The sequence below is a fragment of the Camelus ferus genome, chromosome 19 (genome assembly GCF_009834535.1).
Source record: "Camelus ferus isolate YT-003-E chromosome 19, BCGSAC_Cfer_1.0, whole genome shotgun sequence".
Taxonomy (NCBI): domain Eukaryota; kingdom Metazoa; phylum Chordata; class Mammalia; order Artiodactyla; family Camelidae; genus Camelus; species Camelus ferus.
In genome coordinates, this window is record NC_045714.1 from 2,554,046 (window position 1) to 2,581,327 (window position 27,282).

The window sequence follows — 27,282 nt, forward strand, 5'->3', positions numbered from 1 at the left end:
TAATCCAATATATCAGTAATCACTTTAAATGTAAATGGACTATATGCACTAGTTAAAAGCCAGAGATTATCAGAGTGGACTGAAAGCAAGACCCAACCTGTTGTCTGCAAGAAACCATTTTAAATATAAAGATACATAAAGATTAAAAGTAAATACATGGAGAAAGATTTATCACATTGACACTAATCAAAAGAAAGCAAGAGACTAGATTTTAAATGTTCTCACTACAAAAAAGGAAATGACAATTATGTGATGTTTTGGAGGTGTTAGCTAATGTTAATTGTAGTAATCATATTGCAATATATAAGTATCAACACATTGTATACCTTAAGCTTACACAATGTTATCTGTCAATTATATTCCAATTTCAAAAAAAGAAAACAGGAGTAGCTATATTAATTTCAGACAGAGTAGATCTCACATCAAGGAAAGCTATTAGGGATAAAGGAAGGCATTACATATAAAGGAGTCAATACTCCAAGAAGGCATAACAATCCTTAATGTGTATGCACCTAACAATAGAGCATCAAAACACAGGAGGCTTGCAATGCATTTATTATGTATAAAATAAGCTACAAGGTTTAGAGTAATGATGGTGAAGATGTTCAGAGAACTCAAGAGGGGTATAGATGCATGGAGTGAAGTTTTTAGCAAAGAGTTGGAAAATATAAAGAATACCCAGAGTTGAAGAATAAAATCACTGAAATGAATAACACAATAGAAGGAATTAAGAATAGACTAAATGAGGTAGAAGAGCAGATCAGTGAGCTAGAAAACAGATCAGTGGAAATCACTACTGCAGAACAGAAAAAAGAAAAAAGAATGAAAAGAAATGAGGATAGTTTAAGAGAACTCTGGAACAACATGAAGTTCACTAATATTCGCATTATAGGGGTCCCAGAAAGAGAAGAGAGAGAAAAAGGACCTGAGAAAAAATTTGAAGAGATAATAACCGAAAACTTCCCTAACTTGGGAAAGGAAACGGTCACCCAAGTCCAGGAAGCACAGAAAGCTCCACACAGGATCAACCCAAAGAGGAACACACCAAGGCACATTGTAATCAAATTGACAAAAGTTAAGCATAAGGAGAAAATATTAAAATCAGTGAAAGAAAAGCAACAAATAACATACAAGGGTTTTTCAGCAGAAACTCTACAGGCCAGAAAGGAGTGGCCCGATATATTTAAAGTGATAATGGGGAAAAACTTACAACAAAGAATACTCTATCCAACAGGGCTCTTGTTCAGATTTGATGGAGAAATCAAAAGCTTCACAGATAAACAAAAGCTAAAAGAATTCAGCACCATCAAACCAGCTTTACAATAAATGTTAAAGGAACTTCTCTAGTCATCAAATCATAAGAAAAGAGAACAAAAAAGAAGAAAGAGGGGAAAAAAAGACCTATAAAAGACTGTTTTCGCAGTTTAGGGGCTTTAATGGTTCCACATAAATTTTGGAATTGTTTGCTCTAGTTCTGTGAAGAATGTCGTGAGTATTTTGACAGAGGTTGCATTGGATCTGTGGGTTGCTTTTGGTAGTATGGCCATTTTGGTAATGTTGATTCTTCCAATCCAAGAGCACAAGATATCTTTCCATTTCTTTGTATCATCCTTCATCAATGTCTTACAGTTTTCAGAGTATAGGTAACCTCCTTGACTAAGTTTATTTCTTAGTGTTTTGCTGTTTTTGATGCAATGGAAATGTTTATGCCAGTTATAAAATTCTGGTTTTTGAAGTAAAAAAAAAAAGTGAATGAAGGGCCACAAATGGCAAAATACCCTTTTTATGGGTGAGTTGTATTCCTTTACATATATATGCTGCATCTTCTTTATCCATTCATCTATTGACATGCACTTAGAATGCTTCCATATCTTGGCAATTATAAATAATGTTGCTGTTAATAGCGTGGTGTATGTATCTTTTTGAATTAATTCTTATTTTGTGTTTGGCTTTACCCCTCTGGTAAATATGTAAGTTTAAAAAGCTAAAGCTCTGGGGTATAGCTCAGTGGTAGAATGTGTGCTTAGCATGCATGAGGTCCTGGGTTCAATCCCTAGTGCCTCCATTAAAAATAAATAAACCTAGTTACCACCCCCTCCAAAAGAAAAAAATAATAAAAAGCTAAAGCTCTAAATATTCTTAAAAACAATGAACAGTACATGTATGTAAATTTTTAAAAATATGTGCAGTATATTGTGTATATGTATTTACATGCAATATATTGTATATGTGCAGTCAAATTGTAACAATTCTACCTAATAAAGCTGAAAAATGAAAAAAAAAGTCCACAAATGATAAATGCTGGAGAAGGTGTGGAAAAAAGGAAACTCTCCTACACTGTTGGTGGGAATGTAAGTTGGTGCACCCACTATGGAACAATATGGAGATTCCTTTAAAAACTAAAAATAGAGTTAATGTATGATCCTACAGTCCCACTCCTGGGCATATATCCGGAGGGAACTCTAATTTGAAAAGATACAGATTGACTCTAAAATGTATATGAAAATGCAAAATCCTAAAATAATACAAAATTCAAGCAATTAAGAATGACTTTGGAACAGAAATATACAGTGGAGTGAAATAAAGCGTTCAGAAATAGGATAAAAGAGGAACTCATCAATACATGGGTCTGGAACCATTGAAAAAATGAAATTTTACCTTTATTTTATACGTTACCAAAAAACAATCAACTTCAGGTGGTTTAAAGGTGCAAATGTGAAAGTCAAAATTTTAAAAGTCTTACAAGAAGGCAGAATCAAGTTGTCCCACATTCCTAGGTAATGCAGTGTCATGAGTTCAAATCTTGCTTCCACTACATAATAGATGTGTAACCTTGTACATATAAGTTAACCTCGGCCTCAGTTTTTTCATCTGTAAATGATGATAACAATTGCACCTAACTCATGGGGTATTTGTGATAATTCAGTGAGGGAGAGAGAGAATCTCTTTAAATAGTACTTTACTTGAAGGAATTACTGCAGAGGTTAGTTACTGTCATTACTGTTGTGTTTATTACATTCTTTCTGTTGTACCAGGATCAGTCTCTTCCTTGCTGTAGAAGGTAGAAGTGAGGAAAAGAAGCAATCCCTTTTTAATTCAACACTCTGATGGCTCTACCCTCCGTGGTTAAACATACACAGAAGCTCCGCATTCTAGATAAACATGGAACTCACTATCAGGGGTCGAATCAGCCTGGGACCTTCAGTTTCATGGCTGGATACCCAAGCACTCTCTGTCCAACTCAATACCTAGAAATGCCCAATCCTGGCCCTTGGGGTAAGTGGGCTCAGCCCTCTCAAGTATCAGACCCAAAATATAGAATCAGTTGATACCAAGACTCTCCTCCTTGCTGCTGGCTGTACCATGAAGTCTCCTGAGCTGGGAGTTCTCCTGGGGCTCTTCGTCTTCTTCGTGCTGACGACCCCATTGATGGGTGGGGTTTCTAGACTTGCTGACATGATATGTGGAGCATTAAAAGGTATGAACTTGAAGCAGAAAATAAATCCAAAGACGAATTATGAATGAGGGAGAAAGAAAAAATTTGATATCCAGGTGGTCCAGGAAGGTTCTCCTTTTATGTCAGTACCCATAAACTCTTAGTTCCCTGGCTTGGGGCGTTACTTACTAGGCATCCTGTGGAAGTCTGATGGGAAAAAAACAAACTATGATGCAAAGAACTCCTTTCTAGATAGGAGTCTCTTTTGTAGGAGATGCAGAGACCTAGAAGTATTCTGAATTAGGGTTTCACAGCAAATTTCAAAGATCCCAGGCCATTCAAGCACATCTACTAAGATGAGAGAAAAAGAGGAAAACTGAGAAAACAGGCATTTTCAATATCTGGGCTCTCGGTGAGTAGAGAACATTTGAACCCTTGAACACATGGTCCCTGTTTGCCTCTGGGAAGGGGACAGAGCGGGGGATGACAGCAGATGAGGGTAAAAGAGTATCACCCTCAGGGTTATGCATCTTGGCATGTATCCTCCTTTGAGGAGAGCAGCAGTCACAGTTACCTGAATCTGGGGGGCACAGATAGTACAATGAGTCTATGAAAACTCGGGCGTGAGCATTCTGCATTGTATGTCCTATGCGGGCAGTTAAGAGGAGAAAAAGAGGAAAGCATGGAGAAGCAGGAGGCTGTGCTTTAATAATACGTAAGACGTGAAAGGTGAACCTCATCACTTTGTAAAAGATACCGGTAGAATCTCCTTTTTCACTGCTCACTATCTCTGCAAGTCACTGCTAGAACCTGGAGTTTAACCAATTTGCATGCCCAAAGGCAATCTTGCCAAGTGATCCTAAATCCAAGAGAAAACCAAAAGTCTTTCAGTGACTTTGAATATGGGATTATTTCTATATTAATGTGAGAAATTTTTAAGGGCCCATGAAGACAAGATCTCTAATTCCCCCCTAACTCAATGGAAACCTTTCCTGCAGATCCCTGCATTTTGGACATCAAATACGGCAGCTGCTTTGAAATTCACTTTAGATATTTCTACAACAAAACCTCCAAACGTTGTGAATATTTTATCTACTCTGGCTGTGATGGCAACCTTAACAACTACAAGCTTAAAATAGAATGTCAAGTAGCCTGCGACAAAACATACAGAACACGTAAGGAATTCAATTTTGTCCTCGATCCTTGGGGAGAGGAAAAGGAGAGGCTCTGAGACTCCAGAACAAACCCTGGGATGGGAAGAGGGAGGAATGTCAAAATCGAGGTTTTAATAATTGGGTTGGATCTCAGAATCACTTGTCATTTTGCAGTTAGGAAATCAAAAGCCCTGAGAGAAAAAGCCATCATTTATTGTGCAATTACCATGTGCCAGGTACTACCCTAAGTAATTTACATATGTTGATAGAATTTTAAATTAAAATCACCCTAAGATAGATATGCACCATTATTTTTATGTGGCAGATAAGAAAAACAAACCCAGTAGTGGTAACCAGTCGGCCCAAGGTCACATAATTAAATGGCATGGCAAGATTTCTAACTAAATCTGGTCACCCAGGGCTGGATCATCTCACATGCACAAAATCTCCCAGACCCAATCCTTGAACTGCCAGGCCTGTGAACTTTCCATAGCAACACGCTGTTTTCTACAACTAAGCTCCCAGCCCTCACTTTACCATTTCCCAGTCATAGGAAATAGAATAAGATCTGTGGAAGTAACAGGGCTATGGTGTGGCTGATTTCCAGCAGAGCGAGATGGAGAGTGGCCTTAGGAGTAACCCAAAAGCAGAAGTTTTATTTTATTTATTTAATCTTCCTCGTTACTCTTGGCAGTACCTGTCACATAGAAGACAATGACTAAGTTTTGAGAGAATGAAAGAATGAGAGATTAATCGATGTAACAGGAGGGACAGTGAAAGAGATGGCATTGTCTGGGCTTCCCCTGAGATCAAAATGACTTAAATTAGTCCAGGGAGATTTTTCCAAAACCTTTAACACAGATCTGTGGTTTTTTTGTTTGAACAGGAACAGCAAAGCCTGGATCTACTTGATACACCATCTGAAACATAGATGTAGGAAAAATCAGACCAATTTTAAGATCTTTGTAATAAATATTTTGATAATCCTTGAAATTTTCATCTGTTCGCTATTTTCCTGACTTTAGTTTTGTCTTTGCTGAAAAATATCTGTACAGCCATTAAAATGAAAGAACTTTACAAGTCAGCCCTTCATCCTCTCTGAGTATCTCGCTGCCTCCCCTCCCCAACTTTATCCAGGGCTGGAATCTCAGCTGACCCTATCCATTACTCCCCACTCCCTCCTGAACCATTCCTCATGCATGCACTCGATGCTTTCACTGTCACAGGTGTGACAAGCCAAATCTATACAGGTTTGAATCACCTCCCCTCTTAGGTTGAGCTATTAAATAGAACCAAAGCACCAAATCTGTACTACCCTTTGTCCTTGAAATAAAACCGAGCAGAAATTCCCAAATGAAATGTTCTTGCACTCATAATGCATTTTTCTTTGTGGTGGTTCCTGATTCATGTTCACCAAGCCAGGAGTCACAACTAGTTTAATTAACCTGCTGGTGTAATCTCTATTTATCGTAATTATTTGGACATATTTTTAGTACCTCAGTCATTGACATTGGACTTGGCTATTCTCAGTCCTTCTGGGAAATGAACCCTCAACTTCAGTTCAGTGACAGTGTTTAAGCTACCAAGAGAATGATCATTCTAAAACTGTCTGCCAAGTCTTCTGAATATAATGCTCAGTTCGACATGGTTCGACATGGCCATGATCTTCTCAGCTATAGGATACTCAGCTTGATCATTTTACGTCTGAATCCCTTCTCTGCACACATTCCTTGTCTATCTTATTGACAAAGTTCAGCCTCTCACCTGTGAATCACATTCTGGACTACTGGTGGCCGGGGCCAGCATCAGAGGCCTCGTGAACCAGCGAGATCCTGCAGCAAGTCCTGCAAGCCTGGTCTCCACTCAGTTTTAAAAATAAGAAAACCAATCCCCTAAATTGAGATGATTTTCTGCAAAAACTCTGCTTCCTTCCAGATCAGACCATTGTCCAGATAGAGTTTACTCTGAACATGTGTATATTCCAACTTTGGTGAAGGCCCTAGAATTATAATCATTCTTTAGCCCCATCAGCTGCGGGAGACATGCTGTGACAGCCAACTTGGGCAAAAAGAATTCTGTTCTCCACATATCAGGGATCTGTGCTCCGACTGATGACCACTGCTTCTGATCACATAAAGAAGCACCTCCTCTCATTGTTATAAGCACCTCCCCCTCAGGCCAAAGTGACTTCCAGGAATTTAAAGGGCCAGTGCCCTTTTCCCTACCCTTCATTTTTCCCTTTTCCTCTTTTTGGGAGCCAGACATTAAAGACTAGGACATTCAAAAAAACAACTGTATATGTATGGAAAATTAGAAAGTGAGCATGCATGCCCAGGAAAGGGCTCAGAAAACATGTGAGAATACCTTAAGTTTACATTTCAGGCTGATCCTCAGCACAGGAACAGTCTAAAGCAATCGAAAGCAAACAAAACAAAACTCATAAAAACTGTAACGAAATAAAAGAGAATACCTTGGGGAGAATCTGACTTCCAGAGTTACCACATTACTAGATTTAAGTGTCCAGTTTTCATCAAAAAAAAAAAAATCACAAGGCATGCAAAGAAATATAAAAGTATGGCCCAAACAAATAAAATAATAGAAACTGTCTCTGAAAAAGATGTGATAGCAGATCTGCTAGACAAAGATTTTTAAACAACTGTCTTAAAGATGATCAAAGAACTAACATGAAGTCAAGAAAATGTTTGAACAAAATGGAAATATCAATACAGAGATTTTTTTTAACTAAATAAAAACAGAAAAGAAATTCTGGAGCTAAAAAGTACAATACCTGAAATGAAAAATTCATTAGAGGGATTCAAAGGCAAATTTAAGCAAGAAGAAAAAAAAGCAGTGAACTTGAACATGGGACAATGGAAATTATCAAGTCTGAAGAACAGAAGGAAAAAAGACCTGTGGGACATCAACAAACTATATTAACATACTCATTGTGGGGGTCCCAGAAGGAGAAGTGAGTGACAGAGAGAGGGGGAGAGAATATATAAAGAAATATGACTGAAAACTTCCTAAATTTGGTGAAAGACATGAATATAAATACCCAAGAAGTTCAATAAACTGCAAGATGAACTCTAAGAGATGCACACTGAGACATTATAACCAAACTGTTAAAAGCTAAAGACAAAGATGATCTTGAAAGCAGCAAGAGAGAAGCAACATCTCACATACAAGGGATTGCCAATAAAGTAACAGCAGATTTCTTATCAGAAACGTGAGAAACAAGTAGGCAGTGGGTCAATATAGTCAAAATGCTAGGAATTTAAAAAAAAAAAAAAACAAAAAGCCTTTCAACTGAGTATCCTATATCTGGAAAAACTGTCTTTCAAAAGTGAGGGAGGAGGGGAATCTACCAAGATGGCAACATAGGAGGCTCCTGAATTCCCCTTCCTGCAAACACTGAAAGTACAACTGCACGTGGAACAATTACCTCTGAAAGAAACCCCAAGACTAGCTGAGTGACTCTTACACATTGCGTGAACGAGAAAATACCCATATTGAAGCAGGCAGAAAAGCCTGAGACACACTCTCATAAACCCCACCCCCAGCACTGGGCCATACAATCTGGAAAGAACTCGCAACTCCCAGCTTCCCCCTGAGGAGCAAAGTGTTTAGAATTCAAATTTAGTGCCCCAGCTTCTAAGACTCCCACCTGAGGGATAGGCTTCCAGAACTTCTAGCTCTGAAAGCCAGCAAAGCTTGTATCCATGAGACCCACAGGACCCAAGCAAACAAAAACGCAGCTGTTCATGGGCGTATCTCACTGGGACTATCCCTCCAGTGCTCAGAGCAGAGGGAGCAGGCAAAATCGCTTCCTCCCAGTCTTTCCCGGAAAGGTGTCCATCTGCGTACATTGAAAACCACTGTCTGAATGGTAGGCTTATAATTTAGCACACATCTAGGGGCTGGCCATGACCCTCCCCAGAGACCAGGGAAACCAGTGGACACCTCCCCTACCATCTCCCTGTAGTCTACAATTCCACCCCTGGGTATACATCCAAATGGAATGAAAACAGGATATCAAAGAGATACCTGCATTCCCATGTTTACTGCAGTATTATTCATAGCAGTCAAGATATGGAAACAACACAAATCTGTGAAAAATAAATGACTAAAGAAGATGTGAGATTATATATAATATAAATATATATATCATATACATGCACAAATATACATACACACACAATGGAATATTATTCAGCCATGAGGAAGAAGGAAATCCCACCTTTTGCAACAATGTGGATGGACTTGGAGGGCATTATGCTAAGTGAGATAAGTCAGACAGAGAAAGACAAATACTGTATGATATCACTTACATATGGAAACTAAAAAAAACTGAACTCAAAAACAAACAGTAGAATGGTGGTTATCAGGGGCTGAGGAGTTGGGGAACTGGGGAGATGTTGCTCAAGGGTATAAACTTGAAACCAGTAGATAAATAAATCCTGGAGATTTAATGCACAGCATTGTGATTACAGTCAACAACACTGTATTATGAATTTCAGAGCTGCTAAGAGACTGGATCTTAATCGTCCTCTCCACAAAAAAGAAATGGTAATTACGTGACATGATAAAGGTGTTAGCTAACAGCACAGTGGTAGTCATATTGCAATATATAAATGTATCTAATCAACAAGTTGTACACCTTAAACTTGCACAATATTATATGTCAATTATATTTCAATATTAAAAAAAAAAAGAATGATGATAGTTCCAAGATCCCCCAAGGGAAAGGATTGGGTAGGGCTAGGGTCATGCAACATACACAAAATCTAGCTGTCACCCAAACTACCCTTGTTACATCTACACTCTCACATTTGGATACAGGCCAAAATCTGATTGACAAGGTAATGGAGAAAAAATATTATTGTCAGCACAAGTGCAATGAGAAATTTAATTTTTGCATAGTCTCTAAATATCTCCCCAACAAAATATTTATTAATAACAAAAGGAAAGAGCAATTTTACAGAAGACAAACCTCGCAGGAACCATCTGAATTAAGTGACCAAAATTATTAGCACCAATTATAGGGCAAATGGACATTGTCAACCACCTAATATGATGCAATGACAAGAACACAGCATCTGCAATATTCTGGTCAAAATATTTAACCTAGGTCCAGTCATGAGGAAACACTGGAAAAACTCAAATTGAGGAACATTGCACAAAACGCCTGGCCTATATATAGTCTATAAAACTTAAAGGTCATGAAAGTCCAGAAACACCAAGAAATGGATTCAGATTGAAAAGGACTAGAGTGATGTGACAACTAGATGCAATCCATGATCCTGGATTGATCCTTTCTGTTAAAAAGGAGGATCCTGGGACAACTGGCAAATTGTCCTCCAGACAAAGGGCATAAGAGGATTCTCCATACCATGCTTATAATGCTTCTGCGAGTATGAAAAAAAATAAAATGTTATTTTTTTTCATCACTTTGGCTTCTATATGGAGAGTAAACTAAAGCAGATCAAGACTGGAATGAGGGATACCAGTTGAGAGCTCTGGTAGACATCCAAATGCTGAATAATCATAGCATGGGCTAGAGAGGGGCAGCAGAGAGGGGAGACTTGAACACAGGGGAGACAAATTTCGAGATAAAATTTAAAGGATTTGTAATCCCCCAGGATTATGGGGTTATATGTTGGAGAGAAGTACGGATGACTCCTAGCTGATCTTGGTCAACTAGGTGAATGTGTCATTCACTAAGTGAAAGAACAGATATTTTCAGGTCTCAGCTACTATCACTTCAAATATCATTTCTCTGTAGTTCGCTCCATCCTCTTTTTTAGGAACTATGACCATGTCTTGGATTTTCAGCATATACTGCATGCATCCTAACTACTATAATTTTTTTTTCTTTTTCTCTCTCCCTCTAGAAATCTGGATAAATTCCTCTAATTCAATCATCTTTTTGACTGTGAACATTTTTTGGTTTCCCATGACTGGTTGTTTTTACTTTATTTCAGTGTCATTTATTATTTCTGAGATTTTGTAATTTTTTTTTTCATATCTGGCTGGGAGTCCGTTCCTATAATTTCTATTCCTCTTAAATAACTCTATTCCTTCATTTATCACTTTAAGCCTCCTAAAATGCTTAATATTTAGTCTTGTTCAGACTGTTCTGAAAAGATAATAATTCATCTGACATGAATTTACATTTTTCTGGTTGATTTTACTGGCTGCTATTAGCATCAGATATCTTTATATATTTTGGAGTTTTGATCCCAAGTTTTTCTGAGTTGGTAGTTTATGGTATGTTTTAGGTTTTCCTCTGTTCTTACCTCCTTCTTGACTAGTGGCTCAGTGGTGCCCTCCTGGAACCATCCGGAGTTTAAACAACAGCCTGGAGGCAATGATGATCAAGCAGGCATCTGTTTATTTTCTCGTCCTGAGTCTCTGTCTTAGTATTTTCCCTGTCGGCCCTGGTCAACTATCTTTGAGTAGTTTTAGAGTTTTCTTTCATGGAAAGAAACCCTATCCAAGACCCTGGATCCAATCAATGTTCCCAGGACTGATGCCCAGTGTAAGGTGGGAGTCTTTTTGGCCCTATTACCTTCAAAAAAATCCAATTCTGGCCCCACTACCTGTTTGCAGACCCAGGGCCTTTAGGCCAGGGACACACAACTTGTTTGTATTTCCTTGTATCTCTATCCCATCTGTGGTCCACAGAGACATTTACAATCCTTCCAACATTTTTTCAAATATTTTATCTATTATTGTTATGTATTTAGAATAGAGGAACTGCACCAAAGATGACTTTATTAAGCAATTTTAATAGAATGTTTTCCTAGCATTGTATACTTATAGATAAGTATAAATATAAATATAAATATAAATATAAATATAAATATATTCTCCATAGCCAAATTTGGGGTCCCTGAGTGATGAGACCATGTCATCTAAGTCTTTGGTGTTCCTCTACCCACTCTCCATTCCTCTAAACCTAGGACATACCTAGCCCATCAGAGATTAAATCATAAGAATTGATACATCTGGAAGGAATCCCTCCATGTTCTGAGGCTGATAAAAAAAATAAGGGAAAATATCCTTAGTTGCAAAGTCTTTTAGCTAGTGATATCATCATAATTTTTCAGTTTTATTCTAGTAGATGAGATGGAATCAAATAATTAATTAGACAATTAATCAAGCAGTCTATAAATAAATACAATATAAATAAAAGTACAGCTTTCATAAGTGTTCCCAATGATAGGGACACAATGCTATAAATTTATAGAAAAGAGGGCTTGACCTGATCAGGGAAGCCATGGAAGGGTTAATGGAAGAAAGGACAACTGAGCCAAAACCTGATGGATGAAGCTGAGAAGTGATGAGATATGGAAGAACAGTCCAAGCAGAGAGAACACCACCTACAAAAACCCTGTGGTTGAAGAGAAAGTGATGGGTATAAGAAACTAAAATAAGCTCCACAAGGTAGGGGAAAGAAGTGTAGGAGGAAGTTTTGAGAATACAAGATGACTCTAGAGATGGGAAAACATAAAGTAAGTGAATTTACAGGCATTATTATATTTTCTTACTTCTTGTGTTGGGAAATAAATTCCTAAAATAGTCAGGAACAATATAATACTCTTTACTAGGAAGACTATAAGGCATTCATTAAGTCCATTAAGGTTGGTATTGACAAAGATATAATGGACCAAAATGGCATGATGAAACAGTTCTGGAGAAGGATACTGGTGATGGTTGCACAACAACGTGAATGTACTTAATTCACTGAACTGTACATGTAAAACGGGTTAAATTGGGAAATTTTATGATATGTATGTTTTACCACAATAAAAACCCAAGCTCATTATAACAGTATGTATATAACATATGTCCCAAATGATCTAGTATTTGGTCCTATTGTAGAATCATAATAAAATAATACATAGCAAACAGGACACTTGGAGGTTGGAAGTCTCTTTGGTTAAATTTATGCATAGTTTCCACATAAAAGACTATGACTATGATTATTACGTCTATTGACCAAGTGATGGGCTGCTCAAGCAGAAGATCATGACATTTACAAAGTGACATATCAGGTCCATTAGACTATTAGGAATACCTTCTATGTTGAGGATCTCTAATGAACAGGAGTAGTCTCATGTTATGGATTCATTTATTCAATAAATTACTCTTGAGAGGAAACTATGTGTCATAATGAAAGTTCCATTTTTATTTCCTTCTCTAAAACTAGTTCTCACGTACTTTTAATGTTACTTATTTCACTACTCTTGCAATACAGGCAGATCTTTACAACTGCCCGTAAATCCATGAATTAGGCTGTCTTTGCTTCCAGGTAAAGTGGACAAAGAGATATTTCTTCAAGCTCTGCTCACTGGGAAAATGTCCATTCCTCACTGTCCTTCAGGGTAATAGAGCTATAAATGTTGAAGCAGTTGTTTCCAGTTGGTCCTAACACACATACAGAGAAGGACTGTGCAAATGAGACAGTTTTTTCACCATTAGTCATCTGGTCTTTGAGAATTCCTGAAGAAGCCATAAGTGTGGATTTCAAATTCTGTGACAACACAACACAACAAGAAGAGTGTATTTTGGTGAGTGGTAGGGTGCATGCTTAGCATACACAAGGACCTGGGTTCAATCCCTAGTACCTCCTTCAAAAAAAAATAGTACATTTCATGGGCTGAGAGTATAATTTGCCTGCTCATAAAATTTACTTGTGTCTTTGGGGCCATCTCATAACTGGTCTAATGTAGATTCCTTCCTTATTTAGATGGACTTTTAATAAGTTTACTAAGAACTCTAAGCTTTTCTCAAGCATCCTTCTATCATAAGCTTTTTCCAGACAAAGCAGAAAGTTAATGACCCTCACTGTTTTCCACCCCATAACATTTTCACTCAATGTCTTAGACCCCACACACTGGAATGGAACATTTCATCTTCTCTCCCTGAGGACCTGCAGTTCAGAACATTCACTCCCACGTGCATGACCATACAGGAACTTCAGGAACCCAATATTTAAATAATAGTGTCATCAGGTAGCTCTTCTTCTGAACACATGGGGGAAAATGCAAGGCATTTAGCACTCTGGAACATATTTATTCCTCTTTCATAGCCTAGGGCCTCTCCCACTCAGCCCTGCCACTATTCAGCCTTGTCCTAATAGGGACAATGGAGCTTGTGATCAGAAGCAAAGATGTAGACCTTATTGGAAACACGGAACCAGAACCTTCAGATTCCCTTTACTCCAGCCTTTGCCCCTGATCTCGCTCCATGCTGTGGAGAATGTACTCCAGCCAACACAAGACACTATTAACTATTAAATCATGTTCCAAGTCCTTTACACAATTTCATTATGAAAGCCTTAAAAAAAAGAACTATGTCCCATTTGGCTTCCTCTAACAATAAATGACTTTGCATAGCAGAGAAATAAGTAATTATGTATTATTGTATGTTGATTACATTATCAACACAAGCCTGGATCATAACTACACAATAGAAATCAAATATGCAAGGCATTTAAAGGTTACCAGAAATTTTAATATATAAGTTTAACATTTTTCAAAAATAATTCTCTACCTATATCGATATTGAGGTTAGATTTGTTGCCACATAAAATATATATTATTAATCATATGGACATGTGGAGTCATAATATATAACAGAATTCATATAGTTTATGCATTACAAGCTGAAGTGTTTTAATCCTTTCCCATTTACAATGTCCAAGTACAAAATAATAATTTATTACCTTAGCAAAGAGAAAATATCCTGGCACCAATGAGATAATAAAATGAAGATTTGCCCAATATGAACCAAAATTCCTGAACATTAAAACCCTAGATTCCCTGACTCTTCCCCAAATACTCACTGCTCCCACTTCTCTCAGTTATGAGTTGTTCCTGCCCACACTTACAGGAAAGAAAAGACATCATGAGTTAGAGCCCAATATGTGAAGGGAAAGCTCTACAAAGAAAAATTGGGGTGCTATTGCCAGATGGAGGATAGTAGACAAAACCAAACATACTACAGTCCACCCCTTGACTCTTCAACTCATATGCGCTGCTTTCCATTCATAAGCTTTTTTAAAGCTTATGATTAACACAAACAGCCAAAAGCATTTACCCACAACCAAAGAGACCATCAAAATCCCATTCACTACCTCAACTAACTTCAGGCCTAGGGTCTTCTCTTTTAGCACAGTCTGAATCCTGCCAGGAAATTGTGCGACGAGTATATCAAATGACAAGTTTCAATATCAACCAACATGTCTTTAATAAAACAGTAGGTTAAATGGAACAAAAGAGAGAATTTCATTTAATTCTGTAATACAAGGAAGGAAAAATACGTGGCATCTTTGTGCTATATCTTATAAGGTTCTAGCTAGTTTTAATAATACCCCATCTTTGGCCAGAACCTCTCTTCAACGGGGCTCTTTTCATCTTGGGTAACCCAAATTAACATTCTAGACAGAAGAAATATGAGCTCATGGTGGGATTTCCTGGGTAGCTTTTAATCTTTTCATCTTTCAGGCTTTCATGCTTTCTAGCTTCCATGAAACTTGATCACTAAGAATGATGTACAATACATGCTTTAGGGCTTCAGGGTTCCTTCAGTGAAGCATTAACCATATCCCCCTTCACAGTCAGGCTCATTCACTTTAGGTAAAAACACTACCCCTCTTTTCCTGCTTTACCAGGTACATAAGAATTCCCACTGAGGCTATCCATGTGCATTAAGAAAGCTGTGACAACACAGCAAAAACAGGAATAGCCGGGAGTGAAATACACCTACAATGAAATTTCCTAGTCCAATACAAACCCCTTCTTCTCTCTACTGGAATGCTACTGGGTACATGGGTGCCTCAAGCATTTCTCAAGAACTTCAACTATTAGTTTTCTACCAGACAGAGCAGAAAACGCAATTCCGAAAAAAAAAAAAAAAAAAAAGAATAAAGGAAAGTTAATGACCCTCATTGCTTTCTACCTCACTTCTCTTTCATCTAAAGTTTTATACTGTATGCCTCCCACTGAAATAGAACATCTCACTTTCTCCCCCCCAGAGACTTGCAGTGCAGGAGTTCCACTGCCATATTTATACATGACAGTAGGAGACACTTCTTGCAAAACACTAAGGTATCCAGCATCCTGGGAGATGTTTATTTAGCTCATTATAGCCTAGGCCCTCTCCCATTCAGCTTTTCTTTTTTAATTTTGGGGAGAGGTAATTAGGTTTATTTTTTTTTAAATGGAGGTACTGGGGATTGAATCCAGTATCTCACGCACGCTAAGCACATGCTCTACCACTGAGCTATATCCTCCCGACCCACTTCCCATTCAGTTTTGCCATCACCCAGGCTTCTCCTTATCGGGAGCTGGGCTAGTTAGCATGTTAAACAAAAATGTTACCTCTGTTGGAACCATGGAGCAAGCCACCTCTAGTCTCCTGGCCCAACAATGAGGACTAGGAACAGGCTTCAGAGTGAATGTGGAGTTTAAAAAAAAAAAAAAAGGCTTCATTTTTTGGAGCTGCATATTTAGGTCTTTTAGAACACTGCTGTTTACTCCTTTAGTTTCAGTTATAAACTGCTACCATCACATCATGATATTCAGTGGTGAAATCTTGTTACTACCATTCCCATTCCTTTTCATTTAGAATCAGAATAGTTTTATTTCAAATTTCTAAAAAAAAAAGGAAGGGAGAGAGGGAGAGAGAGAGAAGGAAAGGAAGGAAGGAAGGAAGGAAGGAAAGGGAAGGGAAGAGAAAAGAAAAGATTAAGTGAAAGGATCCAGACACAAAAGAATCCAAATTGAATGATTACTTTTACATGAAATGTACAGAGAAGGCAAATTTATAGACACAGAAAGTAGATTACTGGTTGTCAGGGGCTGAGGCAGTGAGAGAATGGGATATAAGTTTTATTTTTGAGGTGGTAAAAATGTTCTCGAATTAGATAGTGGTGATGGTTGCACAGTTTTGTGACTATCTTGAAAACCACTTTAGATTTGTGAATTTTAAATTATATCTCAATTTTAAAAATAAACTGTGTGGTACTTATACAGGAATAGAAATATTCATAAATAAATCAAATAGAAAATCCAGAAATAGAGCCAAGTATAATAAAGAATATGATGAAGTAGCATTTCAAATCAAGGGAAATTTTATATTCTTCAATAAATGATAGGAAATTTGCTATTCATTTGATATGGTAGTCAAATTAGATCCCTCTTCAATAAAAATAAATTTCAAACATATTAAAGTTGTTAACGTAAAAAAATAAAATGATGAACTAATAGAAGAAAATATAAGAAAACATTTTTCTAAATTTGGGGTGATGGAGGACTTTCTGAGAAAGACAGAAAACTCAGAACCCATATGTTTGTTTGAGACTCATAATTTATAGAGTACTCCTGTAAATCAATAAGAAAAACATAACCCAAGATAAAAATAACCAAAGTGTAAGAAGAGGTAAGGCAAGTGAAAAATTCACAATGTCAATAACCATGCTAAAATATTCTCACCCCCACCAGTAGTCAGGGAAATATAAATTAATGACCTGTCACTTTTTACCCATTAAATTTACAAACAAATAAGTGTCAGCAAGGCTGTGGTGAATTGGGTAATATGCTGAATTTTATAATGTATATGCTTTTGACCTAGAAGCCCACCTCTAAAAATTTATGTTACAGAAATAATTGTACATAAAGACCCATGTATAAGAAAATTCACTACAGTATTATTTGTGATTATCAGAAACAAACTGATATATGAATTAACTGGCATTCCATTTCCTATATAAAATATATTGTTCCCACCTTGAGAGGCATGGGTAGTAGATGGCTAAAACAAAATTTATCCTCAAAAGTATGATTCTAGCATTTGGAGGAGCAAACAACACTGTCACCTGGAAATAGGTTTCTGAGCACGTGGAAAAAATTTGGAGGTTGGATGAAGGGACTGAGAGAAGTGACTTTCTTTACTTTCTCAAATTCAATAAAGAAATTGGTAGGGATAAATACATTTTTGTTCTCCTGTAATTTTAAATTTTTTTCTTGTAAGGTTTTAAAGACAGTAAATTATTAACAGATGTCTGATAGAACTTAACAGTGTAATCATCTCACCAGTAAAATCAGAATTAATTTAAATTGCATGTATGTTTATTAATGAACTCAGGCATTCTGCTATACACTGAGTCCTTTCAAGTAATTTCATTTTATAGAGATTTTTATACTTTTAACCATAAAAAAAACCACATAAACTATTTCCTAGTGAATTTTTCATCTCCTCCACATTAGAGTTCTAGCCTTTTCACATTCTTATTATTGAAGATGTTTATTTCTTCTGTTTTTCTTGACCATTCTTGCTAACGTTTTGTTACTTTTAACTTTTTTTTTTTTTTGTAGGTAGGGGAGGCAATTAGGTTTATTCATTTTTTAGAGGAGGTACTGGGGATTGAACCCAGGACTTTATGCATGATAAGCATGTGCTCTACCACTTGAGCTATACCTCCCCTCATGTTTTGTCATTTTAAATGTGTTTTTAAAGTACAAACTCTCATTTGGCAATTTTACTGTTTCTTTTTTCTAATTCATTTTAACTATCCTCATCAGTATCTTTTGTCTACTTTCTTTTATATTTATTTTGCTGTTTCTGTTCCAGTTTAAGTTCAAGGCTACGTTGTTACTTTCCAATGTTTCCATTTATATATTAAAGTGCTGATAATAATTCATTTACAACTATTCATTATTGAGATGCTGATGTGATTGCTGATGTCCTGAGCCATGAGTTGTCATGATCCCTGGATGTGGAGGAGAGACAGGCAGGCTGAGGTTCACCACAGAGCTTTGACAAACTGTGACCTTGCAAGCTCCATGGCTGGGTACCCAGGTACTTACTGTCCTGCTCACTAGGCTGATTCTAGATGCACCAAAATCTTGCCCAGGCTTGGGCCCTGGGGAGATGAAATCAGAGATGGGTTCAACTCCTCTCAAGAGAAGGAGCTCCACCCCTAAGATACAAGATCAGCCCAGTCCAGGACTCTCCTTATCTGCTATCTGCAACACCATGAAGTCTGAATGGACCTACTTTTCTCTGTGCCTCATCTTTACCATGCCCCTCCATACACTTTCAGGTGTCCTGTTTCCTAAAGCTTTCAAAGAACAAATGTGTGATAGTGGACATCTTGGAAGTAAGGCAAAGTAGGAGGGGCAACCTGGGAGGGCATGATGAAGGGGAAGGGGGGTCTAGGCAGCCGGGGGAACAGTTGCTGCCAATAAGCGGGAATCAAGTCCTTCTTCTATCTCAATCCGTATGGTCCTAGAGCATCTGATTTCAGGAGTTACATTGAGTTCCGCCTACAAATGCAAGAAGGAGGAAGACAGAAAGTAGAATCTATTTATGTTTTTTCCAAGGGATTCTGGTGTCAGAGGAGTGGGGATTATGAAAATTGGATTGATGTCAGGAGTGTCCAGGAAGTTCCTTTATTTGGTGTGGATATGTATGTGTGTAAGTGAGTGAGTGAGTGAGTGTGTATATTAGATGAGTTTCAGTTCTATTTATCACATATACACAGGACCACTGTGTTACATTCTACAGACACAGAGAAGCAGAGGCCACCATTCACATGCTTAGGGCACTCACACTCTACTTATTTAAATTAATTTGTTCCTTTCACATTATAACGGACATGGATGAACAGAGCAAATTCAGGGTAAACAGAGCAAATTCCCAGTTGTGGATAAGGGCTGTAGTTGAACTTCAAGAAGACTGACAAGAACTCCTTCTTTGTCTCCAATGTGGTCACCATCGCTCCTGCTCTAACCACCTATCTCCATGGTCTCAGTGAGACAAGGTGAGTCTGAATGGGTAGTTCAAAAGGGGGGCTGGATGGAAGAGGACACAGACTCTGGTGGAAGAAAGGAAGCTCTTCTGCCAGACTAGACATTTTAAGCCTATCCCTCAGCAGTAGATGGAGAGAGTCAAAGGCCGTTTTAGCTTATGTGTTTGCAGAGACTCTGCGGAGGTGAAGCAAGGGCTCTGACCTCTGTCCTTGGGGGAACAGATGAGATGTTCACCTCTGGTGACATGGGAAAGCATGTGGAGAAGCAGGAAATGTGACAGACTTCATATCCAGAAGGAATACTGTAATGAATGGAAGCAGCCTCAGGTCTTTCCTGCTTTTTTTTTTTTTTTTTAAGATTTTTTTTTTTTTACATTGTCTCTGAGGGGGGAGGGGAGGTATTTAAGTTTATTTTTATTTAATTTTTTTTTTCAGTGAAGGTACTGGGAATTGAACACAGGACCTCATGAATGCTAAGCAGGCACTCTACCACTGAGCTATACACCCTCCCCCAGGTCTTTTCTGCTTTCATCTCTAAAGTGATCAAGCTACCTTGTTGTCCTCCAGCTATGTATTGGAGTCACGGACCCAAGCTGGAGTCTGGAATCATTGCCCCATATCACATATACAGTGAAATTTATGCTCAAGGGACTCTCCCAGGGTTAAAGGATCAGACAGATTCCCATGGGTTGATGAGTGTGAATAGCCAGAGTCAATGAAGAGAAAAATGCCAACTTGGCCGTGGAAAGATCACCTGACTCTGCCATTCTCATGTGCAGAAATCTGCAACTATCCTCCAAAGATGGGTGTCTGCCATTTAAAGTTGACCAGATTCTACTACAACACCTTGACTTTTTTGTGTGAGCCCTTCATCTTCTCTGGCTGTGGAGGCAACAGAAACAACTTTAAATACAAATATATCTGTGAAAAATTTTGTATTTCTAAAAGGTAAACTTCTCAACAATTCCCTCCTTCACTTCCAATGACACCAAATACTAGGAACCATGGTCTTTCAAGAAGAATCAAATGAGAGGTCAGGGGAAATTGAGCAAGGGGACCAGAACTTATACTTGGGTTGGGGACGTTTATAAGCACAAATTTCAATGTCTCAAGTCACTTAGTCCAATGCAACTCTTTTAAAATTGTGAAAACGGAAGACCAGAGAGGCTGATGACTTGCCAAGCTCATTTAGAAGAAGGACTTTGATCCAGACCCTCCTAGCTCTCCAATCAGCATCTCACTACTACCATGATGGCCTCAGGTCTTGGAGAGCCTGCCCAACACCTTATTGTTGCGCAGTTAAAAGAGAAGCTTTGGAAGTGTCAGGAGAGCAGGGGAAATCTAGCATCATGGTCCAGTATCCATAGTGAATGTCTAAACAATGGACTTATGCTCAAGAGCAGAGACATCACTTTATTAATTTGACTATCCTCAGGGTCCAGTACTATATCTGCTCACTAATATTTAATAGATAGATGTGTGGATCGGAGAGCTATTAGTATTGAAGCCCTACGGACACGTAAAAGACCCATTGATTCTTCCAATGACCTTATGAATCACTAAATTTGTTTATTTGTTAACAGGGACAGAGTTGATGGTTAACCGTTCTTCATATGACAGAGAGAAGCAACAAGGAGAAAGAAACGTTCTTTATGAAAAAAAGTATGCCCAAGTTATTCTGAGTAAATAAATTAGACTATTGCCAGAAGTTTTTTGAATTCAAATTCTTCCTTATTTCCTTGCCCAGATTTGCCTTTCACACTGATTAGAGAGAGAAAATTTTAACTGAAAAATTTCTGTATGTCAGCCCTGGCCTAAATTCATTCCTCTCTTCCATCCTAAAATCCACCAACATAAACTACAAATGACCTCTCTGAAGGCACCAACCTACCCATGTAATTAGTCAGTCTGTGTAAAGGCAATCACTGTTGCTATCTCCTTGGCCTGATCTTCCAAAACTGAGGACTTTGTTTCTGTATTTTGTCACTGACTAGTGGATTTCCATGGAAGTGGCACTAAAACAATCATCGTTGAATTATTTCATCTGCCTCAAATCAATGACCATTCAACTCCCAGTAATGCTCATATTCTAGGGAAATGTCCCCAGTGCCCCAAGTGCCAGTAATACAGAAATTGTGACTTTACAGCTGGGAGATACAAGTCTTAAACCAAGCTGAACCTCTACAGTCAGAGTAGAGAGGATCATTCCCCTTTGCCCTAACGGCCTGATGCATATTCTTATCAAGGACTCAGCCTCACAAATGAGTTCAGAGATATGAGCAAACTAGGCCAATATTCTAAGGACCATAAACAGTAGAGGAAATTGTATTAGGGTAAAGCCCCAGTGGATGTGAACATTCTAGTTCAGTTCCCTCAATGGCAACCCCTGCCTCTGGACTATAAGCATAGCCTTGAAGAAATCCAAGTTGGAGTTGGCAAAAAGCATAGATTAGAGATGTCATCCTAGCCCCTCACCCAGGAATCACTCCTGTGCAAAAAGGGACAAATGAAACAGGAAAGTAGCCTCTGTTGAGTCAGAGTCTAGTATCCCAACCATTCTGAGTCCATATAAAACACTGTTCTAGGCCTGACATCATGGGTATAACCTACCTGGCGCCCACTCATGGATTCGGAAGATTTTCCTCCCTCCAACTATTGTGAAACACAATGTTATAGAAACACGACTCAAGCATAATTTCCTTGGAAGTTTTTCAGAACTATACTCTGGTATTCCAAAGAATTACTTCTGTGAATTATTTTTAACTACATGGTTGGGGGGTGGGGGAGAAGACTATAACCTAAGAAGGAAAATGATTTAAAAAAAGAAAGAAAACCAGTAGCATCAGCACTCCCTGGGAGCTGGTTAGAAATGCAGGCTCTTGGGCCCATCTGACTACTGTTGAACCAGAATTTGCATTTTAACAAGACCCCTTGGTGAGGTGTATTCTCCTGTCACAAGCATTAGCCTATGAAAGGCCAGGAGGCTGTCGGAAAAGGAGGTCTACCTGACAGAGCCTCTTAGAATGAAGCCTTCTTCTGCATCAGCTGTCTATGACTTCCACCCATAAAATGTGAAAGACTCTTAACAGGGACCGCTATGTCCCTCAGGGCTGAGAGCAAGCTGCTTCGTAGCCCTTTCTCTTTCCCATTAGCAGCCCATTTCCTTCCGGGGAATTCTCTTCCTCCATTCTACAATGTCTCATGTGGTGTCTGCTAATCACAACAGACGTCAGAAGTCAAGGAACCAGAACTTTTTGTCTATACATCTCACCACGAAGGGGCGGCACTTGAGTTAAGACCTAAGTTCTCTACATAAAATAGATAAACAACAAGTTTATACTGTATAGCACAGGGAACTATATTCAATATCTTGTTGTAACTTATGGTAAAAAAAGAATATGAAAACAAATATATGTATGGTCCTATACGACTGAAATATTGTGCTGTACACCAGAAATTGACACAACACTGTAAACTGACTATACTCCAACAAAAAAAATTTTTTTTAATTTTTTAAAGACCTGAGTTCTCCACCAAGGGCCATTTCTCCACCAGAGGACATGTGTCAACATCCAGAGACGTGTTTGGTTGTCACAAATGAGGGTGAAGGTTTGGGGAGGGTGTGGCCAAGATGGCAAAATAGGAAGACCCTGAGTTTCCCTCCTCCCACGTTGCAAACCAAAATTACAACTATTCGTGGAGCAACTATTGATGAGAAAGACCAGAATACTGGCAGAAAAGATTTTCCGCAACTAAAGATGTAAAGGAGGAGCCACAATGAGGTGGGTAGGAGGGGCGGACTCACAGGAGAGTCAAGACCCCCACTCCCAGGAAGGCGACACCCAAACAGGAGGATAGTCACAAGTACAGAGGTTCTTCCCAAGAAGTGAGGAGTCTGAGCCCCACATCAGGCTCCTTAGCCTGGGGAGGTCCTGCATCAGAAAGATGAGCACCCAGAATGTCTGGCTTTAAAGACCAGCAGGGCTTGAGCACCCACGGGAGAGCCAGAGGGCTGCAGGAAACAGAGACTCCATTCTTAAAGGGCACACACAAAATCTCACATGCTCTGAGTCCTAGCACAGAAGCAGTCATTTGAAAGGAGCCGGGGTCAGACCCACTTGCTGATCTTGGAGAGCCTCCTGGAGAGGAGGCAGGAGGCAACTGGGACTCCCTGTAGGGATACAGATGCTGTCAGCAGCCACAATTTGGAGCTCAGTCTACCAGGAGGCAAGCACCATTTCAGAATCCCCCATCTCTCCAGGGGCTACCCACCCACTAGCAGGCTGCCACCAGGCCTGAGATCCCCTGGACCGGACAGCCAGCTGCCTTGAGACCCAGCCCCACCCACCAATGGGCTGGCAGCCTCCACACAAGGCAGGGCCTGGCAACCAACCAGAGCAGGGCCAGCCACGCCCAGCAGACTGCCCACAGCAGTACCACCAGGACCCAGCCTAGATGACCTTCCTGCCTACGTGATGCTTTCCGCCCCCGTGACCCTGCAGAGTGCCATCAGTTCCCAACCCTCATACACTTCTAATTCAGAGATCCCAAACCAGATCACCTGTTAGAATCCCCTGAGGAGCTTTTTAAAAAAATAGCTACTAATAAAGAAACAAGCAGCTTCTTGGGCCTGCCCCAGCTGTGACCTACTGAATCAAAATATCTGGAAAGGAAGGGATTGGGAATCTGCATATTAAAGAGCTCACTTGAAGAAGGAAGGGTACCGTTCAGTGGTAGAGAGCATGCCTAGCATATATGAGGTCCTGGGTTCAATTCCCAGTAACTCCATTAAATAAATAAGCTTAACTGTCTCCCCCATTAACCCTCCGCAGCAGTCAAAAATTCAAATATAACTTGTAGTTGGCCTTCCCCATATACAGTTCCTCTGTCTCCGCATTTCCTCTGTATCCACAGCTCCCTATGCTCTGATTCAACCAACCAGCACTATAGAGTTTCCCACCCGAAAAAAATCCATGTATAAGTGGACCTGTGCAGTTCAAACCCATGTGGTTCAAGGATCAACTGTAATTCTGTTCTAAAACCAGACCAGGCAACCGCTAATGGGCTTTCCGTCTCCATGGACTTGCCTATTCTACATATTTCACATGGATAGAATCATAGAATATGCGGCCTTTGGTGTCTGGCTTCGTTCACTGAGCATAATGTCTTCCAGGCTCATCCATATTGTAGCATATATCACTATTTCACTCCTTCTAAGGCCAAATAATATTCCATTAGATGGCTATGCTACATTTGGCTTATCCATTTATCCACCGATGGACATTTGGGTTGCTTCCACTTGTTGGCTATTGCAAATAATGTTTCAATGAACATTCATATACAAGTTTTTATCTGAACCGTTGTCTTCCATTCCTTTAGGTACGTGCCAGCGAGTGGAATTGCTAGGTCATAGGGTGATTCTATGTTTAACTTTTTGAGGAACCACCAAACTTTTTACTTTTTTAATGTGACTACTAGAAAACTTGAAATTATATATGTAGCTTGCATGATATTTCTACTGGAGAGTGCTGCTCCAGATATTTCTGCCTAAAAATTCTAACTGGTACCAACCTCTCACTTATGTATACCCCACTTTCTTTCAAACAGGATTTGAGGAACTTAATACCATAAAACTGATTGCCTGAAACTGAAAATCACTGAGCCAAGAGTAAAGAAGGAAAAAAAAAAAAAAAACAGCAGAGACAAGTAATAAAAGAGAGTCACAGGAAGAGATTAATTTTGTTAAAGAAATTAAGTAACAATAGCTAACATTTATTGAGCGTACATTTTGTCAGGCTCTGTGCTCAGCATTTCTTTACATACTGACTCTTTCCAGTAATCCTCTGAGGTAGGCAATGTGATAATTTTATTATCCTTATTCATTTTGCACCAAGATAGTAAGCATCAGAGTCTAAATTCAAACCCAGACCCCACTCCACAACCCAAGTTCTTGGCTTCCTAGTAACCAAAATGAAACACCACCTCTAGACAGAACCTTTCACAGGGGCTGGCAACATAAGTGATGTCCAACAAGTTCTTTCCCTGCCCATTCTCACAACAGCTCATCATGAGAGGGAAACTGCCCTGATCTCCAGCTCCACAAGGACTATGCCCCATGGCTTTGTACAAGAAACACTGATACAACACTGTGGATAAATGTCACCAAAAGTGCAGAAGCATTCCACATCACATGAAAAGGAAGAGCATAATGTTAGGTCTTACTTCATTACGTGTAATTCCATAGGGATCTAGGGTGTAGCCAGCTAGGTAACTTTTTCTCAAAGTGGATTGAAAAAGTTGGAAGGAACTCAGACTTTCGTCTTAACTAGGCTTCTAGAACATCACGTCTCTTGTGTGGAAATGGTCTCTGACAGACCTCTGCTGCCCTCTGGTGCTTCTGAGCATAAAAGCACCAGCAAAGAATACACTCAAAAGTCCCAGCGCCAAAATCTTGGGGTCTGGGGTCCCAGAGGAGAAGCACCTGAGCCCCCCACCAACTCCACTAGGTCTTGAGCTCTCACTGAAAACCCTCACCTTGTGTTCAGTATCTGGGCTCTGCCCCTACCTTCACAAATTCCATTTCATTTTCCTGTCCTGGGTGCACTGGCATCCTGGTCCAGGCTGGAGCTGGGGTCCAGGTCGTTGTTGGAAGAAAACAACTCAAGAGCTGTTATCTGATGGGCAGTATGTAGGAACATGATGACAGAGTATGAATGGGAAAGTGTGAAAGGGAGAGTATGATGCAGCCAATCCTGACGAGACCCCAGAGTTAACCCCTGCCTGTCCCTCTTTTTCTTACTTACCAAACTGTCAGCTGAACCCAAACCACTAGCCTACCACAACTTTATAGGGAGAGAAAGAATATCAAAGTTAGAAGAATTCTGAGGTCAAACAGACCAAGGTTCAAGCTAGCCCTGCCACTTACTCCAGGGCCTCGAGCAAGTTATTTAAATTTGCTGACTCTGTTTCCTCAGCTGAAACACGCGGCAACATCACAGGGCCGCTCAGGATTAAATGAGATAGTGCATGGAAAGTCCTTAGCTCGGCACCTGGGACATGATGCGCAGCTAAGTGTCAACTGATAACTTTTATGGGGGCTTCCTTCTTTACTTATGCTTGTGAATCTAAATGGGGCTGGCCTTCTGTGCACTGATCCCCTGGACAAGAGGGCCCCTTGCCAGGGACATGGGCTGAGCCTCCTGCCCCTCTCATCCACATACCCCACTTACCAATGACGTTGTGCCCCACCGGAGAGCAGTGAAATCCAGAACAGCAACGGGGAGAAGACGCACGGTCCATGGTGCCACTGGGGCTGAGGGCACCAGAGATTTCTACCGCCAGATGGCCGGGAAAGTGATGGAGAAGGGAGGAGCTGAGACCCCTCTGGCTCTGGTCAAAGAACAGGCCTTGGTTGACCTACACTTGAGGACTGCAAGTTTCGGAGCCCCAGAAATTCCTGCCCACCGCAAGAAGCGGTTAAAAGAGGTCATCGAGAGGATGTGACTGCTGGTTGACCCGTGAGCTGGGGGGCCATGGGAGGCTCCCCACCCCTTCCCTAGTCCTTGGAATGTACCTTCTGCCCACCAGTTTCACAGTGGGAACTGTTCCAAGGACGTAGCCTTGAGAGAGTAATGTTGTCGAGACCTTGTGCACGGTGTGCACATCTGAACCCAGTTAAGGGATTTCTGTAACATTTTCAGCTTCTGGAGGCAGGTGCATAAGTCCGCTCATCTTTGGGCTGCCCAAAATAAACATCGTGTGTCAGTTCCTTTGCTTATTAAAACTGCCACCTGCCGAGGAGAGTGGTCTGCCTCTTTCTTCTTCCTCTCCCTGCCCTCTGTGTGCCCTCTGGAGTGAGAGGCTGGTTTCAGATT

General features: G+C 39.7%; 2 protein-coding genes and 1 non-coding gene across 3 annotated transcripts in view; 1 reads left to right on the forward strand and 2 right to left on the reverse strand.

Annotated features, from left to right (window-relative positions):
* WFDC10B (WAP four-disulfide core domain 10B) overlaps positions 1-27,220 on the reverse strand; it is a 50,131-nt gene extending 22,911 nt beyond the window's left edge. The window contains exon 1 of the mRNA XM_032461256.1: positions 26,638-27,220. The gene's annotated coding sequence lies outside the window, so the exon portion shown is untranslated. The remainder of the gene's footprint in view (positions 1-26,637) is intronic.
* Positions 3,364-26,911, forward strand: SPINT4 (serine peptidase inhibitor, Kunitz type 4). The gene is made up of 3 exons (XM_032462328.1): positions 3,364-3,478; positions 4,435-4,611; positions 26,667-26,911. Exons 1-3 carry the CDS (start codon positions 3,364-3,366, stop codon positions 26,909-26,911), a joined length of 537 nt encoding a protein of 178 aa, XP_032318219.1.
* TRNAD-AUC lies at positions 18,007-18,079 on the reverse strand. Its single transcript has one exon. It is a non-coding gene; the product is annotated as a tRNA-Asp (tRNA).
* Positions 27,221-27,282: the final 62 nt, after the last annotated feature.

Excerpts from the sequence above, each read along its gene's own strand:
- SPINT4 (XM_032462328.1), top strand. The coding sequence starts at position 3,364 with ATGAAGTCTCCTGAGCTGGGAGTTCTCCTGGGGCTCTTCGTCTTCTTC. Across the intron at positions 3,479-4,434 it reads GATATGTGGAGCATTAAAAG|ATCCCTGCATTTTGGACATC; the intron begins GTATGAACTTGA and ends CCTTTCCTGCAG. Across the intron at positions 4,612-26,666 it reads CGACAAAACATACAGAACAC|TGAAATCCAGAACAGCAACG; the intron begins GTAAGGAATTCA and ends ACCGGAGAGCAG.